General features: G+C 36.9%; 4 protein-coding genes across 4 annotated transcripts; 3 read left to right on the top strand and 1 right to left on the bottom strand.

Annotated features, from left to right (window-relative positions):
- Positions 1–781: 781 nt before the first annotated feature.
- On the bottom strand, positions 782–2628 carry LOC114718336 (isoflavone reductase homolog). The gene is made up of 4 exons (XM_028903625.1): positions 2013–2628; positions 1472–1712; positions 1108–1311; positions 782–1020 (listed from the first exon to the last, which is right to left on the bottom strand). The coding sequence occupies exons 1-4, from the start codon at positions 2340–2342 to the stop codon at positions 857–859; spliced, it is 939 nt and encodes a 312-aa protein (XP_028759458.1). The 5' UTR covers positions 2343–2628; the 3' UTR covers positions 782–856.
- A 2512-nt stretch (positions 2629–5140) lies between these two features.
- LOC114718354 (scopoletin glucosyltransferase-like) lies at positions 5141–18057 on the top strand. The gene is made up of 2 exons (XM_028903654.1): positions 5141–5145; positions 15989–18057. The coding sequence occupies exon 2, from the start codon at positions 15993–15995 to the stop codon at positions 17484–17486; it is 1494 nt and encodes a 497-aa protein (XP_028759487.1). The 5' UTR covers positions 5141–5145; positions 15989–15992; the 3' UTR covers positions 17487–18057.
- LOC114718355 (bifunctional pinoresinol-lariciresinol reductase 2-like) lies at positions 5671–7525 on the top strand. Its single transcript, XM_028903655.1, has 4 exons — positions 5671–6192; positions 6432–6672; positions 6766–6969; positions 7171–7525. Exons 1-4 carry the CDS (start codon positions 5863–5865, stop codon positions 7332–7334), a joined length of 939 nt encoding a protein of 312 aa, XP_028759488.1. The 5' UTR covers positions 5671–5862; the 3' UTR covers positions 7335–7525.
- LOC114718323 (disease resistance protein RGA2-like) lies at positions 10156–13647 on the top strand. Its single transcript, XM_028903610.1, has one exon. It carries the CDS (start codon positions 10156–10158, stop codon positions 13645–13647), a length of 3492 nt encoding a protein of 1163 aa, XP_028759443.1.
- Positions 18058–18068: the final 11 nt, after the last annotated feature.

The following is an 18068-nucleotide window of genomic DNA, read 5'->3' as shown; positions in this document are numbered from 1 at the left end:
TTTTCTGATATATGGGCTCTCTGGATTGCTTTTATGTTTTTGCCATCTTCATCGCTTATAAATGGACTTACAGAGCCCTAGAATGAAACTGAGCTGTGACTATGAATTTGTGTGCCTCAAACAAATGTTGTTGTAACAATCTGCATCTGCAATAACGGTGTATTTTGATGATTGTTTTATAAAGTTTGTGACTAGGATATCAGATCGTTACCAAATCCACACCCAAGCAGTCAACATGAAAACCAACTAGAAAATCCCAAAAGAGAGGCTCAGTGACGTTAGATTCAAGTTCAAAAGAAATAAAGAGCAGCTTAAGGAATTCATAAAATTCAACTCACATAATTTTCCTATAATGATTTGCTCACTTTCTTTAAAAAACGAAACTATGCTGTTAATACTCAAACACTTGTGTGTTACTTATATTGGCCAAAGAAATTGTATTGTATTCAATATGAGAGAGCCTTGTAGAGCCTTTCTCAGTTTCTCTGGATATAAATTCATCAAATAGAATTTAGAAGCGCCAATTGCTCAACCCACATATTTCAACTCTGCTCTGTCTAATTTTAAAAGGGAGAGAACAAGAGAAGAAAATAGGATTAAAAAAAAAGAAAAAAAGAAGCTTCTAGTTGAAGAGGTTGAAGTCCCAAATCTAATCTCCGCAGATGAAGATGGTATTTGATTATTATTAATATAAAGAAGTCAATAAGAGAAAATGGTAATGATATGAAAGTACTATAGATCACTGATACACTGAGATATGAGAAAGCCTTTTTTCTCCCAAACTCTCCTCAAAGTAAGCTTATTTTAACTGGTAATCATGGTTCATTACACTGAACTCCTGCGAAATCAATTTATTTTACACATAGATCCTTAAGTAATCATCCATGCGTGTGTAATTAACCTCAGGATAAAGGTTTGAGGCTTCTTCTCCCTCTTCACCTATTTCAAAATCTGTTAAACATCCCTCATAGAAAATGTGATAGAAGTGTCCAATTCCAACTTGGAGCTTATAATCCATGCCTACAAACAAGAAAGATATATTCCAATGAGAGGGGGGGGGGGGGACTGCTTAACAAATGTGAACGCAGAATCAGTTTTTTGTCTTACCTCTCAAGGTGATGAGGAAGTCTTCTGCAGATATATACGTCTTTTCTAGTTCCTTCCCAATGAGCTTCTCCCAAATTCCAATAAGCTCTCCTTGGGAAAGAATGTTCTCTGGTGGCCTTAAATACAATGTTTTGTTTAGAGTTCGAGGGTCGTCTATTGCTTTTATGGTATATGTTGCAACATCTTCCTCATCCATAAACACAGCTGTAACCATACATAGTCTCATATTAACCAAACAAGATGTTGCTGTCGTTGAACTAAGTTGGATTTTGCAGGAAACAATCAGAGGACAAGAGGGGACAACCTTAAATGTAATACTAGAAAGTTTGATGGTGAATGAAAGCAATTGAAGTATGTGTGTTACCTTTGAGGTTGCCATCACCAAATAGATGGACCTTGTCTCTTGGAGGGACAAAGGAGCCCATCTGAGAGAGGCTGCCGGCAAAGTATCCGGCGAACAAGTTTGCTGAGATGTAAGTGTAAGGGATGTTAGCTTCCTCTATTGCTTTTCGCACTGTCATTTTGTCATCAAATGTCACTCTTCCTGGTTCCAGAGCATGTCCCATACGAGCAGGGTCCAGTCCAAATTCCGAAGGCAAGAAACGCTACAAGAAACAAAAATATAAAGACAACAATATTTTTTAGCATTCTGATAAAAAAAATTGCCTGATTTTGTTCTCCAAATGTGTTCTGCAGAACACAAGAAGACTATGTGGGAAATACTTGAAAACTTGGTAAAAAAGGATTCAGTTTTTGCGCCATTGTTGATTTACTTAATCTTTACGTCTCAATGCATAGACGGGTCGTCAGGGTAAAAGACTAAAAGTCAACGCGACAGGGTTAATGAAAGAAGGAATGGAAGGAAAAGCAGATGGATCACAGACTCATAATAGAAACAATAATACCTTAACATTTCCGGCTTCTTTGATGGCGTCGACAAGCTTGAGCTGCAGCAGAATGCTGTGACTCCGGAAATGAACGCCGGAGACGGCGCTGATGACAACGTCAACCTGCTTAACGGCGTCAACGAGGCTCCGATGATCGGAGAAGGAGGCCTGAACGAGATGAGCACCTTGCTTCTTAAAGGAGAGCAACATCTGAAGCTTCTCAATTTGGAGGCCTAACTCAGGTCGTTGAACAATATAAGTCTCATGGCCCTGAGCCAGACAAGCCTTCACAATCCTCCTCCCAATATACCCAGTTCCACCCACAATCAAAACCTTGCTTTTCGCCATTTTTATGACCCCTCTGCTCTGTGATCCTTGGGGTTCCAATCTACTTCAAGAGAGGTTCTTTCCTTGTTGGGCACGGAGTTTGCGGAAAATAAATAAAGAGGGGAGAAGGAAGGAAGTAGTGGATTGATCTGTATTTAGAGTACAGAATTTGATTGGAGTGTTGATGTGCAAGTAAAATAAAAAGGGTAGGTCGAAGCAAGTAGGTGAGGAAAGTGAAGCCAACTTTGGGAGTCTAATTTGTATATTGAACTAAAGCTGCTGTATGTTGACTATTTGAAGCGAAGAGCTTCGGGTGATTGTAGCAAGCCAAAGCTGAACGACGAAAAGGAGGCTGCAACAGATGGCCCTTAAATAATTGTATATAGAAATGGAAGGACCAACCTCCCACTCTAGAGAGAAAGGTGAACTTATTTAATTACAATGTAAGGGTTAGGAAGTCAAATTTAGTTATAAATATAAAACTTCAACATATTTTATTTTTTTATAATTTCATCTAAATAATTTAAAAGGATATTTTAAAAAAATCAAGACATATTTTTTTGAAAAATACCTAATTTAACTATTTTTTACTTTATCCAAATTAATTATATAGGTCTTATATTAAAAATGAGAGATAGTATAATCTATTTTAACAGTTTCTTTTATTATTGTGATATTGTAAATCAGAAAATAGTTGTATATTTACATCTTATGTTTTATATATGTATTACTTCCAGTCTTTAATATAAAATCTAATTAACTAATTTAGAAATATTAAGAAAATAATTAAATTAGTTATTCGTAATAAAAAGTATTGTTTTTCTTCTAAAATATCACTGTTAATTATGTGTATTAATTAAAACTATAATTTGATATAACCTTTTACATGTGTAACTATTATAAAAAGTATTTTATAAAAAAAATAATATAAAAATAAAATTAATTAAAATCTTATATTTAAAAATAAATTAAATATCGAAACAAGGAGGGAGTTAGTGTTAGTAATTTAATCTACAGTCACATTGAATGACTTGTTGGGTTGTCTTTTCGAGAACAAGAAGATATTTTAGAGATTGGCAAATCAAAAGCAGCCATACCAACAATAGTCAAAGTTTTGGATGTAATTAGAATATATATTATATATATTTATATACTACTGGACTTTATTATAAGATTTAATTAATTAATTTGGAGAGATTAAAGAAATTATTTAAACTAGTTATTTGTTATAAATAGGTATTGTCTTTTCTAAACTATCCTTGTTAATCATGTATATTACTTAGAATTATCATTTCATAAAACCTTTCATATGTGCAATCACTTTAAGAACTATTTTAGAAAAATGAATAAATATTAAAAATAAAATGGTTTTGGAATCTTATATTTAAAATTAAATTTAAAATTAAACAAACTCTTATAATAAGAAATGGAAAGAGTATATCCCATCTTGAAAATAATCAAACGAGGACTAACTTTTGATGTGAGAGGGCTGAGCAACGCAACACGTGACTCCACCTAATCTCATATATTTCCTGCACTTCGTTTTTTCCAATTAACCAAAGACAATTATTCTTTGTCAGGCTTTAACGTAGAACATGCTCTCTTCTCAATAGAAATACAAGGTTGGCTTACAGTGGGTGAGCGAACCCCCGAGGAGTTGCTGAACCTATTGTATAGAGATGCAATGGGTATTACTTGTCCAAGACTTGTTTCTATGATTTGTTAATGTTTTGGGAGCTGCTCCTTTCTTACCAAAAAAAAAAAAAAGAAATACAAGGGGTCTTCAAGTTGACCCACTATGGCTTGGTTACTTTAGGCCAGGCCCAATCCCTTTGGGTAGATAGGACCAGACTGGGCGATTGCAGCTCAATCAGACATTTAAAAAACATATATTTCAAAAAGATGTAGTTTGGAGAGAATCATGTCAAAGGACGAAATTTTCAAAAGGAAAAATGACCAAAAAAAAATAATAATAATTACCAGTTAAATTTTAAAAAGATAAATAGGTCATCCTGATTACTCTTATAATAATTTTTGACATGTCAAAATCACCTATTTATTATTTTAAAATTCAAAAGGTATTTTTTTCTTATTTTTTCTTCTCAAAAAATCACTAATGATAAATACCCTCTGGTCGGGGTTCAATGGCTCAACCCAAAAAAAAAAAATTGTTCTTACTATAAAAATCTATTAACCACCTTACATATATTTTAAAAAATTAATTAAAAATGATTAAGTGAACATGTTTTTAAAATAGTCCTTAATCCAGTTTGAGATAAGATAGACCATGAGTGTGATAAAGAAAGAATAGTTTTAAAAGTGAGTCAATATATATATGATTTTTTGGTAAAAAGATCTCGCATCAAATATGACTGATAAAAATAAGAAAAAATAAACCAAATTAAAATAACATGACTATGTACAAGCCAGATTTTAAAGGCAAATCCCATATGAAACTCATATGTGCCCAGCAAGTTTAGCAATGGGAAAAACGTACAAGTCAAAGATTTTGATGTGACTAGGAAGATTATTTTTTATACCAACTAGCTTGTCTCACACTCCGTTGAAGAAATGACATTTTGTAAGTAACCGGCCAAGACTGAAACATGTTTTCGTCCAGTTAAAACTAAATGAGTTTATTTCCTGTCTCAATTATCATTATTGAAGCTACCAAACCAAGGTTATATTTCTCTGACGTGCCCTTTAATTCAATTAAGCTTCTGAATTTAATACATTTTTCGCAACTCATCTTGGCCCAACCTTGCAGGTACCTTTCCTTTTACACGTCTCTTCAAGCCAGCCTTGTGGTTTTCGTGCTGTTAGTGTTTAACGCAACGTATCACCTCTAAGCTTTTTCTGCTTTATATTTTACTCATCAAGTCAGATTATATCATATCCTCCTATAGTAATTAGATCTCATCTCAACTAATGTATTCTTGATCAATACAATGGAAAATATTTCTGTAACAGATTATGGCGACTAAAAGAGCAGAAAAAGTTCTGATTTTCATGAACACATACATATGATAAAGTTGCAATCTTAAAAAGATGGTCCATAGCAACCGCCCAAATTTAAGATGGTTTGTTTAATTTTCCCTTTAATTCAACTGATTCTGCTCATTTAAGTTTCTGACATGTGAGATCTTACTCCGCAGGATTGTAGCTGTTGAGTTCAAAAGGTGACGACATAACCGCTTAAATACACCAATTTTTTCTCTCCTCTAAATGGTATTATGACTTTTGGGCATTAGCTGATGTAGGGGCCCTTGTTCTTCTAAATGGCGCCTTGCTCTTCAAACACATGCCTTTACCTAAAGACAAAGCAAAAACATACCATTGTATCTGCCAAGCTAAAGCCAAACATGAGAAATATATAAGGTTGAAATTTTGAAGTTTTTCCAACCTATGTGTACACTCCAAGACACCAAGATCAAGCTCAGATTTTCTAGCTATGTATATATAGGTCAAGAAGAACACATCAGGACATGATCACCAGAATAGTACACACAGAGAGAGAGAGAGAGAGAGAGAGAAGAGAGACATGGAAAAGAGCAAAGTGCTGATTGTTGGGGGAACTGGGTACTTGGGGAAGAGGTTGGTGAAGGCAAGCTTAGAAGAAGGACACCAAACCTACGTTCTTCATAGACCAGAGATAGGGGTGGACATTGAGAAGGTCCAGCTTCTTCTTTCATTCAAGGAGCAAGGAGCTCGCCTCATTTCGGGCTCTTTCAATGACCACCAACGCCTTGTGAATGCTGTAAAGCTTGTTGACGTAGTCATTTGTGCCATATCCGGTGTCCATATTCGCAGTCATCACATCCTACTTCAACTCAAGCTCATTGATGCCATTAAAGAAGCTGGAAATATCAAGGTACTAATTACTACAATAATACCAAGATTTTGTGTCGCGTATGTGTCTACGTCCCTTAGGTCTCAAGGAACTTGAGATTTCACTAACTAAACTAGCTTGGCCCTTTTTATGAGTTCTTAGTTTTAGTCAGAATGAAACATCTCAGTAAGGTAAGAGATGAAGTTGGCTACATATGCATGTAATGTTCATAAAATTGCCCTGTAGTTTTTCAGATCACGAAGTGCTACTGATTTGTACAGAGGTTTTTGCCATCTGAATTTGGGACGGATCCTGCAAGAATGGCACATGCATTGGAGCCTGGAAGAGTAACATTTGACGACAAAATGGTAGTGAGGAAAGCCATTGAAGAGGCCAACATACCCTTCACCTATGTTTCTGCTAACTGTTTTGCTGGTTATTTTCTCGGTGGTCTGTGTCAGCCTGGTTTCATCCTACCCTCCAAGGATTCTGTGGTCCTATTTGGAGATGGCAACACAAAGGGTAAAATACAATACTTACTTTTGAGCCTTTTATTGATTCACTCTATCAACACGCATGGACTTGTCTGTAACTATGCTTATTCCAATTTGGCAGCAATTTATGTGGATGAGGATGATATAGCGAGGTACACTGTCAAAACCATAGATGACCCCAGGACTCTAAACAAGACAGTTTACATCAGGCCACCCAAGAACATCTTGTCCCAGAGAGAAGTTGTCCAAATCTGGGAGAAGCTCATTGGGAAAGAGTTGAAGAAGTCTTCAATTTCTGAACAACAGTTTCTGGCTTCCTTGGAAGGTGAGATCAGTATCAGTTCATTAACAAATGGCAGCAGAGTTGGCATCTGCAAAGAGTGCCATCCAAGCAGTTGAATTCTTCAATTTCGATTAAACACCTTTTGTACTAAAAAGTTCTTGCCATTTTTCATCAGTTCTTGTAGTGAGAGTGGAAAACTTGGTTATATGTTCTTATTGTGTGCTCATTTTCTGGTGGTTACAGGGCAAGCATATGCAGAACAGGTGGGACTGATACATTACTACCATGTCTGCTTTGAAGGATGTCTTACGAATTTCGAGGTGGGAGAAGAAGGAGTTGAAGCATGCCAACTTTACCCTGAAATTAACTACACAACGGTTGAACAATACATGAAACGCTATGTGTAGAAGGTTTTTATGTTTTTACCAAGTTCCATAGTTGGTTCGTTTCCCTGAACAGAATGGATCGAGTTCAATAAAGGTTGTGCAAATAAGCAAAGCGGAACTTATTTTCATCCCTGACTGTTGCAAATGCAAGGCAAAGAAGCCGTTGTAATAACTTTTTCCTACATAAAATATATTTTAATGCTCTGTGTTTTTTCAACGAGTCACATGTTGAAATTATATTTCCATACGTTCTAGATTAAAGGTTTAGATTGGAGCTCGGATCCATTTGGTCTCTTCCCTATGTCTCATTTCTCCCACCTCTCTAACTTTTTTCTATATTGCACGAGCTTATAAGAAATAGATTTTTGTTATACAAAAAGAAAAAGAAAAAAACAATGTTAAGGTGCATCTCAAAGTATTTTTTTCAACGCATATAGTGTCCTAAAGTGTTTTTTTTAGTACGTCCAACATCTTGAGATTTTTTTTGTGCATCGAGCATCCTAAAATTTTTTTTTAGTGCACTTATTACCCAAAAATACTTTTTAGTGCACCAAGACAAATAAAAAACTAAATGCATCACAAAATACTTCAGTACTGAATGCATATAAAAAAATATTTTGAAATATTGGATACATCTCAACGAAAAAAAAACAAAGAAATAGATTTTTACTTTCTTCCTTCCTGCTTCATTTATATACATCAAAATGGGTTGTTTTTCAACATTTACTTGTGATATTTTACCACTTGTGTGTTCTGGTAAGATCCTTGACTAAGTAAAGGCAAATCTTTGTAAATATTTTTTCGTACGTAAAATGATGTCTTCTCGACCTGAATTATCTCTGCTTTTTCACATGATGCACATCAAAATATATTTTTATTTTAGCACATCTGAAGTGTAATGTTTGGCAATTAAAAAAAAAAAATGCTTTTCTACCCTAAACCATAGCTTTGGCCAGAGATTACCCAAAGAAGTATATTTTTTAGAAAACCTTAAAAGGTGTTTGGGATAAGCTAAAAAGTGTTTCTGAAAAGCATTTTTCTGTAAATTGAGATAAATTTCTCCACATATTTATTCCGTAAAAGCACTTTTAAATTCATTAGTTTTGCTTTTACCCAAACACCTAATTTGGTCCAAAACTAAAGTTTTGGCCTCCAAAACCATGGTTTTATGAAAAGCAAAAAAATTGCTTTTGAAAATGTGGTTCTTTTTTTTTTTTTTTACATTGTAATACTATCTCCAATCCTTAATATAAGAATTAGTTGGCTAATTTGATAAATTAAAAAATTAGTTAAGTTAGCTATTTGTAATAAATATGTGTTGTCTTTCCTAAAATATCCTTTCTAATAATGTGTATTTGCTAGAAGTATCATTTGATGAAATATTTAACATATGTAACTATTACAAGGACTACTTAAAAAAATGGATAAATATAATAAATAAAATGGATTGGAGTTTTATATTTAGTACCAAATTAAATATCAAAATAGCTTTTATATTAAAGATCGGAGTTAGTATGTTGTTAAAAAAAACTAGTTGTCAAAAAATATAATGGGATTTCATATTTAAAATCTGTAAAATAATATTTTTTTTGTTGGCAAAAAAATAATCATTTTTTAAAAACATATTTAATCTTATATTTTATAAATACATATATACATACTAATTTTTTATTAATTATGTTTTTTATATATTATTTATTATGTTAGCAAAAAATATATTATTAACAAATTTATTACTTCAAATAAAAATATATTATAAAATCTATCTTTTATGTAATTATCATATTAACCTATATCCTTTTTAGTAATTTATATATATAAAAGTGCTTCTAATAACAACTATCCAAATAATCTCACTTTATCAAAATTACTTTTTCATAAAATCTATTTTCAAAAATAACTTTTTTCTCAAAAACTATTCTCCAAATCATGGTTTGATTTTATCTATACACTTTTTTAATGTATTATCTCTATGTGAAACACTTGATTGCTTTCTTCCTAACTGTTTCTTTTACTTTCATTAAGGTGCGCCAATTTTAATTCACCAAGAAAAAGGAGGATAGTTTCTCATAAGCTTATATTGTGATATTTCCTTTTTTCCCCCCAGCTGTAAGTGCTAGTAGGATCTGGGGCTTTCTAGAGTTTTTAAAAGGAAAAGGGACTCGAGAACAGTCTACCTGCTACTCGGAAAAGTCAACTTAACTATTACTGGTCAAATAAATCAGAGCCAATGGTTTCAAACTTTTTCAACAAAACCATGTTCATGGATTCAAATTCAAGGCGTAATACCATTGTCCATTGCGGCTGCCGCTAGTCGTTCCAACCCCGATGATGGACCTTCAATGGCCGCTAACATTGACACCAGCAACCATTATGAAGAAAGGAAAATTTTCTTAAAAAAGGGGCAATTTGATAAATATATTTAATTTTTAACTTCGTTAAAATCTTAAAAACCACATTATTTATTATCTGTGAGTAGTGTAATTTTTATGGATTTTATATTTTTTTATCAATATATTGATTATGTTTGTTTACCTGATAAGATACTTGACTTTCCAGAGTTTTTTTTGGTGGGAAAAAAAAAGTATTCTTCTGTGGCATCTGCCCTGCTGGGTACGTAGTTTGTTTTTCCTCTCTACATCATCCCAGTGACAACTAAATCTCATAGAAGTCAGTCGTACCTATTCCTTGTTCAATAACAGTTTTAGGTCCAAGAAGTAGGAGTCAATTATCTTCTTTATAACTATTAAGTCCAACTTGAAGACCAAGAGCTCTATCATTAACCGATTAAATCACATGGAGAAGAACTGAACTTCATTTGTTTCCTTCAACACAAGAACACATGGCTGAGGCTATCCTGGAGGTTGTGCTTGAGAATTTGAGCAAGTTCCTTGAGAATGAGCTTGGCCTTTTTCTGGGTGTCAATCAAGAGATGAGAAGACTCAGTGGCACACTTTCAACTATCCGGGCTGTGCTTGAAGATGCCGAGGAAAAGCAAGTCACTGACATGGCTATAAGAAATTGGCTGCAAAAGCTGAAAAATGCGGCTCACTTTCTGGATGACATATTGGACGAGTGTGCAACAGAAGGACTTCGATTTCAGTATGAAAGACAAAGTTGTAGATCAACAAACAGGGTAAGACATTCTTTCTTATCCTCATTGCATCCAGTGAGCATTCTTTTCCGCTACAAAATTGCTAGGAAAATGAAAAATATAAGGGTGTTGTTGGATGAAATTGCTGATGAAAAGCGCAAGTTTCATTTTTGTGAGACAGTTATCCCGAGGAAAAATGAAGTGATGGAATGGCGTCAAACCGGTCCAGTTATTTCTCAACCTCAGCTCTATGGAAGAGAAGGAGATAAGGAAAGAGTTGTGGATTTTTTGGTCAGTCAGGCCTCAAGCTCTGATGGTTTATCAGTGTATCCCATAGTTGGGATGGGTGGACTGGGAAAAACAACTCTGGCACAACTTGTGTTCAATGATGAGAAGATAACGAAACATTTTCAGTTGAAGATCTGGGTATGCGTTTCACAGAATTTTGATGTTAAGAAAATGTTAAAAGCTATCATGGAATCAGCCACTGGGCATAGCTGTGAGTCGCTGGATTTAGATCCCCTGCAGAGAAAAATTCAAGAGACTCTTCAAAGAAAAAGATCCTTAATTGTTTTGGATGATGTGTGGAATGATGACCCAGAGAAATGGGATAGGCTGAAATGCGTCCTGTCTTGTGGATCAAGAGGTTCCTCCATTATTGTCACAACTCGGCTAGCAAGGGTAGCATCCATCATGGAAACCCAGACTTCTCATCAGTTATCTGGCTTATCCATTGGTGATTGCTGGGAATTGTTCAAGCAACGTGCCTTTGGACCAGACAAGAAAGAACATGCACAGCTAGCGGACATAGGAAAGGAGATAGTGAAAAAGTGTGGTGGTGTGCCTCTTGCTGCAAAAGCATTAGGAGGCCTCTTACGCTTCACAAGGGAGGAGATCGTGTGGCTCAATGTCAAGGAAAGCAAATTGTGGAATCTGCCGCAGGATGAAAACTCCATCTTATCTGCCTTGAGATTAAGCTATTGGAACTTGCCATTCAAAGTAAGACCTTGCTTTGCCTATTGCGCCATTTTCCCCAAAGGTAAAGAAATTAACAAGCATTTGCTAATTCAACTTTGGTTGGCTAATGGGTTCATAACACCCCACGGAAAATTGGATGTAGAAGATGTGGGCAATGAGATGTGGAAAGAATTGTATTGGAGATCATTTTTCCAAGATATTCAGACAGATGAATTTGGTATCGTTGCAAGTTTCAAGATGCATGATCTGGTTCATGATCTTGCGCAATCAGTCATGAGAGAAGAATGTCATATTCTGGACAACACATGCTCTGGTGATTTGTCAGAAAAAACTCGCCATCTCTCTGCTCCTATCTATCGACTGAGAAGATCTCATTTCGGTTTGTCAGAAATACCCAAATCTTTGCGCACCAGCTTACATGTATCAAATGCAGTTTCTTCTGTCTCCCTACTGATGAAATGTACTTCTTTGAGAGCCCTTCATGAGAGTGGCAGTGAGACAATAACAGATTTGCCATCTTCAATAGGGAATTTGAAGCATCTGAGGTATCTTAACTTGAGTGGTACTCAAATAAAAAAACTCCCCAAGTCAATTTGCAGTTTGTGGAATCTGCAGGTTTTGATTTTGAGTTATTGTTGGAATCTCAGGAAGTTGCCTAAACGCGTGAATCACCTTAAAGGTCTACAAGAATTAATGTTAGATGGCTGCAGTTCGTTAACTAGCATGCCCCCTGGTATTGGTCAATTAACTTCTCTGAGGATCTTGACTCGCTACATCGTTGGCAAAGACCCAGGCCTTCAAATCAGTGAACTAGGGCGCTTGAACCTGCAAAATAATCTAACTATAGAGCATTTGGAGAGAATCAGAGGAGTGATAGATGCCAAAGAAGCAAATTTGGTAAGCAAGGAGCTGAAAGAGTTATCTTTGTCATGGGATGCCAACATTGAATCAAGCACGAAAGAAAATGCTGAGCAGATGCTTGAAGCCCTTGAACCACATGCAAAACTCTCGAGTCTGCATGTAGAGGGATATAGAGGTGCCTATATGGCACAATGGATGAGTAACCCTAGTTTTGAACACTTGTTTTCAATGAACCTTGTAAGTTGCCATAACTGTTTAGAACTCCCACGACTGGGGAAACTCCCATCTCTGAAGCATCTAAGATTATCTGGTATGTATCGGATTCCATGCATCAACAATGAAACCAACAACAGAGTAAAGGCTTTCCCATCACTTGAAAGTCTTGAGCTCTGTGATCTAGCAAACTTGGAATATCTGTGCGAAGATAACATAGGAGGGAATTTTCCATGTCTTTCTAGGATGTTCATTTCTCGGTGCCCCAAGTTGGCCTTGCCTATTCTTCCATCTGTCAAAGATCTAGTTCTAATTGACTGCAAGGAAGTGTCTTTGAGCTCAATCTACAATCTCTACAATCTAAGATTCCTTCAAATTTCTGCTTCCCAAGAACTGACCACATTCCCACCGAGGATGTTGAGAGGCCTTAGAGATTTAGAGCAGTTAAACATCACTTACTGCTCTGAACTGGAATCATTTCCAGGGCAAATGTTAGAAGGTCAGCACTGTCTCCGAGCAATCAAGATTGATTCTTGCCAGAAGCTGAAGTCTTTGTGGGAAGGTTTCGAAGACCTTTCTTCGCTAGAAACTTTGGAAATCATAGAATGTAGGGAACTAGCAGCATTGCCAAATGGTATCATTCACCTTACATCTTTACAACGTTTAGTCATAACTTCCTATGTGGGTGGAGCCATGGGCACTATGATTCCTGTTAAGTTGGAAACATTACCAGAGTCATTAGGATACATTTCTTCACTGCAATATCTCAAGATAAGTGCACTTCAAAATTTGGCATCTTTACCTGAATTGGGAAACCTTGTATCCCTTCGAACCTTAGAGGTTAGTCACTGCCCAAAGTTGCTATCTCTTCCTGCAAGTATTCAACGACTCGCCAACTTGCTGGAGTTGAAGTTAAAGAGTTTGCGAAATCTTGCATCCCTGCCTAATGAGTTGGAGGGCCTTGCTTCTCTGGAAATGTTACTTGTTGAAGATTGTCCAAATTTGCCTTCCCTTCCCATGAGCATTCAAAGCCTCCCCAACTTGAAGAGCTTGGCTATAGCGGATTGCCCTGAACTACAGAGGAGATATAAGAAGGAAACAGGAGAATATTGGCACAAGATAGCACACATACCTTGTGTTAAGTTTTATCCCAAAGCTAGACCCCCCAAGACCAAGAGGCGCGAATAGATTGCTGGAAATTTTTTGAAGGATCCAATTCACTTTTGGAATCTTGTTCCACTCCAACGATACGTGCCTTGTTACACGATTTCAATGGTCCTCTCATCTTCTTGGTGGACTGAAATCTACCCACAGCCTTGTCAAGAGAGTCTCATTAGATAATCTATTTGAGTTTTTGACTTCATCTTCAAGCCATGCATTATTCTATATGCACATAATATGGCCAATATGGATCATAAGCTAAGAAAAATGGGGTATTAACTTCTTTTATTTTTTTAATTGACTTCTTTTACTATATGGATCCTTAGAAACTGCTATTACTTTTTCTTTCTGTTGACCCTGTATCAGATGTGACGTGATTTGAGTTTACTGAGCTTTCTACCACAATTTGATGTTCTTCATTTTCCTATAAAAGTTCTCTTAATTGAGTTCTCATGGCTTGTTGACGCCTGGTAATATGTTTTTACCAAGTACTTTCTCAATATTAATTAGCTAGAACTGCGAGTCTAATAGGGACTCATGTTAAGTTAGTGGACCATGGAAGCAGTCCGAGATTGGAGACGTTGTGGTCAGTTCTTTAAGTTCTTATAAAACCTGTTTCATGTTGTGAACATACTTTTTCTGTGTCTTCTTAGTCTGAAAGTTGTAGATTTCGATTTGTTGTTATCAGTGATAGTTATGACCAAAACGGAATAATCAAAGCTCTGAAAACAAATAAAACACCTGAAAGCATCCATCTTAAACCCAATTGAGCGGATTTCAACCCAATTCATGTTTCTTGAATGTGAGAACCAATTCACGGTGTTAATATAATACAATACAATGGTGTTATAAATAAAGTATGTGTGCTTAAAGGAAAACTTAGACCAAAAGTCTCTAACTGCTTCGAGAAGTCCTTAATCCAACATTTTATATTGATTTAAGAAATCTGTAAAGCAGGAATTAAAACTGGCATCGTGTTTGACAGCATTTCATGAGAAGGGTGACAAACGGATATGTCTTGCAATGTGTTGTAGTTCATAGATATCCCTTTTTCTTTTTTTAATCAAAAATTGAGGGCGTGTGCGGAAATTACCAGAACCTAGCATATTCACAAATTTTGACTGAAGGTTGACTAAAAATATTGTTTGGATGCAAATCTGATCAATTTCCTGTAGCTGTCCATCGGGTCTTGCTAGGATACAGAATTTTACCAAAGAGAGGGAATTTTATTTTTCAGACGCAGCTAGCTTTATAATGAATGATAAAAATGGACTCTTTTAATTTTTCATTTTATTATTCTAAAGCTTCTTTTTTTTATCGAGGAAAGTATTACATTAATGGGGAGTTTGGTATATCCAAAAAATATATTTAAAAAGTACTTTCACGTAAGTTATGACAAAATTCTTCTTACATATTTATTTTATATACTATAAAATTACTTTTAAAATACATCAAATCTGCATAAGGTAATAGAAATATTGTTTCATCGTAGGAAAGAAAGGAATTTTTGTTTTTTGAATCCGCCCCCCCATCTGTACAAATATCAAATCTAATGCAGCAGGTCATCCAGCCATTACAGAACCAACAAAACTCAAAGAGATATCGCTTACATCATTCAGCAGAGAAGTGGGCTCATCTGTACGAAAATCTGGAAGTACTCAACTTCCCCCTAAATAACTCTCTTTTTATGAACGAAATGTTGTTCATAGATCCTTATTAGAACTTTCCATAAAGATTGCATAATATAAGGTCACAAAAAGAACATTATAGACGAAGGCATATCAGGGAAGCCTAATATAATCCCATAAGTTCGTGAAATATAATGGAGCAGAACTGTGTATTATACTTCGTGAAACCAAAGAAAAGCGTAATACATACAGACTACAAATCAAGTGGATCGCTGCTTACGTCGGTCAGGTGGGAACTGTTTGAATTTCAATAAATCTAAGAATGATGCCCAGTGGCCACTATAGGGACCACGGAGAGCTTTTAGTGGCATGGCCCCATCTTCCATCTAGAATCGTAGGTTATTTAGCGACAACAGGCTGTTGACCAGTAAAAGGCAAGAGAAACACGTAACATAAAAGTGTCTATGATCGACCAATGAAAATGGACCGACCTCACTGCCTATTGTTAATCCCGCGAAGGAACCCTCGTGCTCGTTGATGAATGGTCACCATCATTTATTCTAGCTCCTCTCTTTCAAATCATTCACACTGCTCTAGCCCAAACTCATTTATGGTCGGAAACTGCCAAGTTGTTGCAATCACATTTCCTTGCTCTCCAAGTTTTCGTTCTTCCTATAAAATCTGAGAAGACCGAATGGGAATTTCAAATTATGCGTGAAGTTGATAGTGGAAACTCACAGGACCATGTCAGCTGAGATTTTCGTGGTGCCCTTCTTCGGGCAAGGTCATCTTTTTCCTTGCATTGAGCTATGCAAACGCATAGCTTCTAGAAATTTCAAGGCATCCCTCGTCATTGCGTCCCACCTCGCCTCCTCTATACCATCCTCTCTCCGCGACTACCCTTTAGTCCAAATCCATGAAGTCCCATCGTCCCTTATGCCTCCGTCCGAACCAGGGTCACAGTCGCCCCCACTTCACGCGCACCGTAGAATTCACGCCCAGCTAGCTCTAGGGATCGAGAAGCTCCTCTCAGTCGGACCCGATAATCCCAATCCACCCCGACCCATTTGTGCCATCCTTGACGTCATGATGAACTGGTTGTCTGATTCTTTCCAAAAATTTCAAGTGCCCACAGTAGCGTTCTTTACCTCCGGTGCTTGCTCTGCCGCATTAGAATATGCCATTTGGAAAGCCAACCCCGAAGATATCAAACCCGGCGAAATCCGATTGCTACCCGGATTACCAGATGATGTTGCGCTGGCCTCCTCGGATCTCAAACGACGGCCACACGGCCCTCCACCACCAGACGATGGTGGACCACCACTGGACATCGGAGCAGGGCCGCGAATGAGGGGACCGCCTAAACCCGGTGACCAACCACCTTGGCTAGAAGATGCAAGAAAAACAAACGCGATGATGATCAACACGTGTGACGATCTGGAGCGTCCATTCATTGAATACATTGCGAAACAAACCGGAAAGCCGGTTTGGGGTGTAGGCCCGCTCCTGCCTGAGCATTATTGGAAATCCGCAGGTTCTCTCGTTCACGACCAGTTGGTTCGAACGAACCGGCGGTCCAATGCTACTGAGGAGGAAGTGATCCAGTGGTTAGATTCAAAGCCGCATGGTTCAGTTCTGTATGTATCATTTGGAAGTGAAGTGAGTCCAACAATGGAAGAATACCCACAATTAGCTGAAGCATTGGAGTCTTCAGACCAACCTTTCATATGGGTGATCCAACCCAATGCAGGAAAACCGGGTCCTCCACGCTTGTTGGCAGGTAAAGAGCCTGGTTCACATGTGGAAGAAGAAGAAGAAGGCTATTTTCCTCACGGGCTAGACAGAAGAGTGGGAAAAAGGGGTTTGATCATATGTGGGTGGGCACCACAGTTGTTGATACTAAGTCATCCGTCAACGGGTGGATTTTTATCACATTGTGGTTGGAACTCCACGGTGGAGGCTATTGGACGTGGGATCCCATTTTTGGCATGGCCCATTAGGGGTGACCAACACCATGATGCCAAGTTGGTGGTGGGCCATTTCAAGGTTGGGTACATGATCTCTGAGGATCTCTCTCAAATGGTGAAAAAGGATGATATAGTGAAGGGAATAGAGAAGCTGATGACTGATAAACATATGAAGAGCAGGGCTGAGGGTCTTAGGGCTATGTTTCAGGATGGGTTTCCAAGGAGTTCAGAGGCTGCTTTAGATAATTTCACTCATTATATCAACCACTAAGTGAAGTACGGAATGTTTAGATTAGCATTTCAGAGATGATTTTCGGATGTTTGAAATAGCTACATAGAAAAATATTATTTTGACTTGTATAAAAATATTTTTGTTTGAGTGAAAGAGATTTTATTGCTCAAATATACACGGAGAATACAGCTAGAAAAGAGGGCAACAGGAAATCAAAGCGATTATCTAGCGAGTACGAAATTCTCAGAATCAAAAGTCTCAATGGTGTGCTCGGCCAGGGAAATTGCTTCAGTAACCGGGCAGTACTGTTCCAAAGTTTCCAGCAGATTATCCCGAAGAAAGTATTCCAAAATGGTTCCTTTTTATCTCTACGAAGCTTTCTCATGAACCATTTCTATAAAGGTTGTGTTAGAAATTGGTGGAAATCCGGTTCGGGCATGACAATGTGCCAACACCTATCTGCATTTCTGCAACTTCGGAGGACGTGGTTCAGATCTTCAGGCTCATCCCGGCATATCTTGAAATGTTCTGCATTTGTCATGTCGCCTGACTTGCTCACAATTTGTTAATAAGATTATTTTTATTAATTGATAGTGGTGTTTTCCAAACACCCTTTGGTGT

The sequence above is a fragment of the Neltuma alba genome, unplaced genomic scaffold (assembly GCF_004799145.2).
Source record: "Neltuma alba isolate B1F8T4 unplaced genomic scaffold, ASM479914v2 tig00011831_pilon, whole genome shotgun sequence".
NCBI lineage: Eukaryota > Viridiplantae > Streptophyta > Magnoliopsida > Fabales > Fabaceae > Neltuma > Neltuma alba.
The sequence above is the reverse complement of the archived record's forward strand: the minus strand, read 5'-3'. Positions and strand labels throughout refer to the sequence as shown.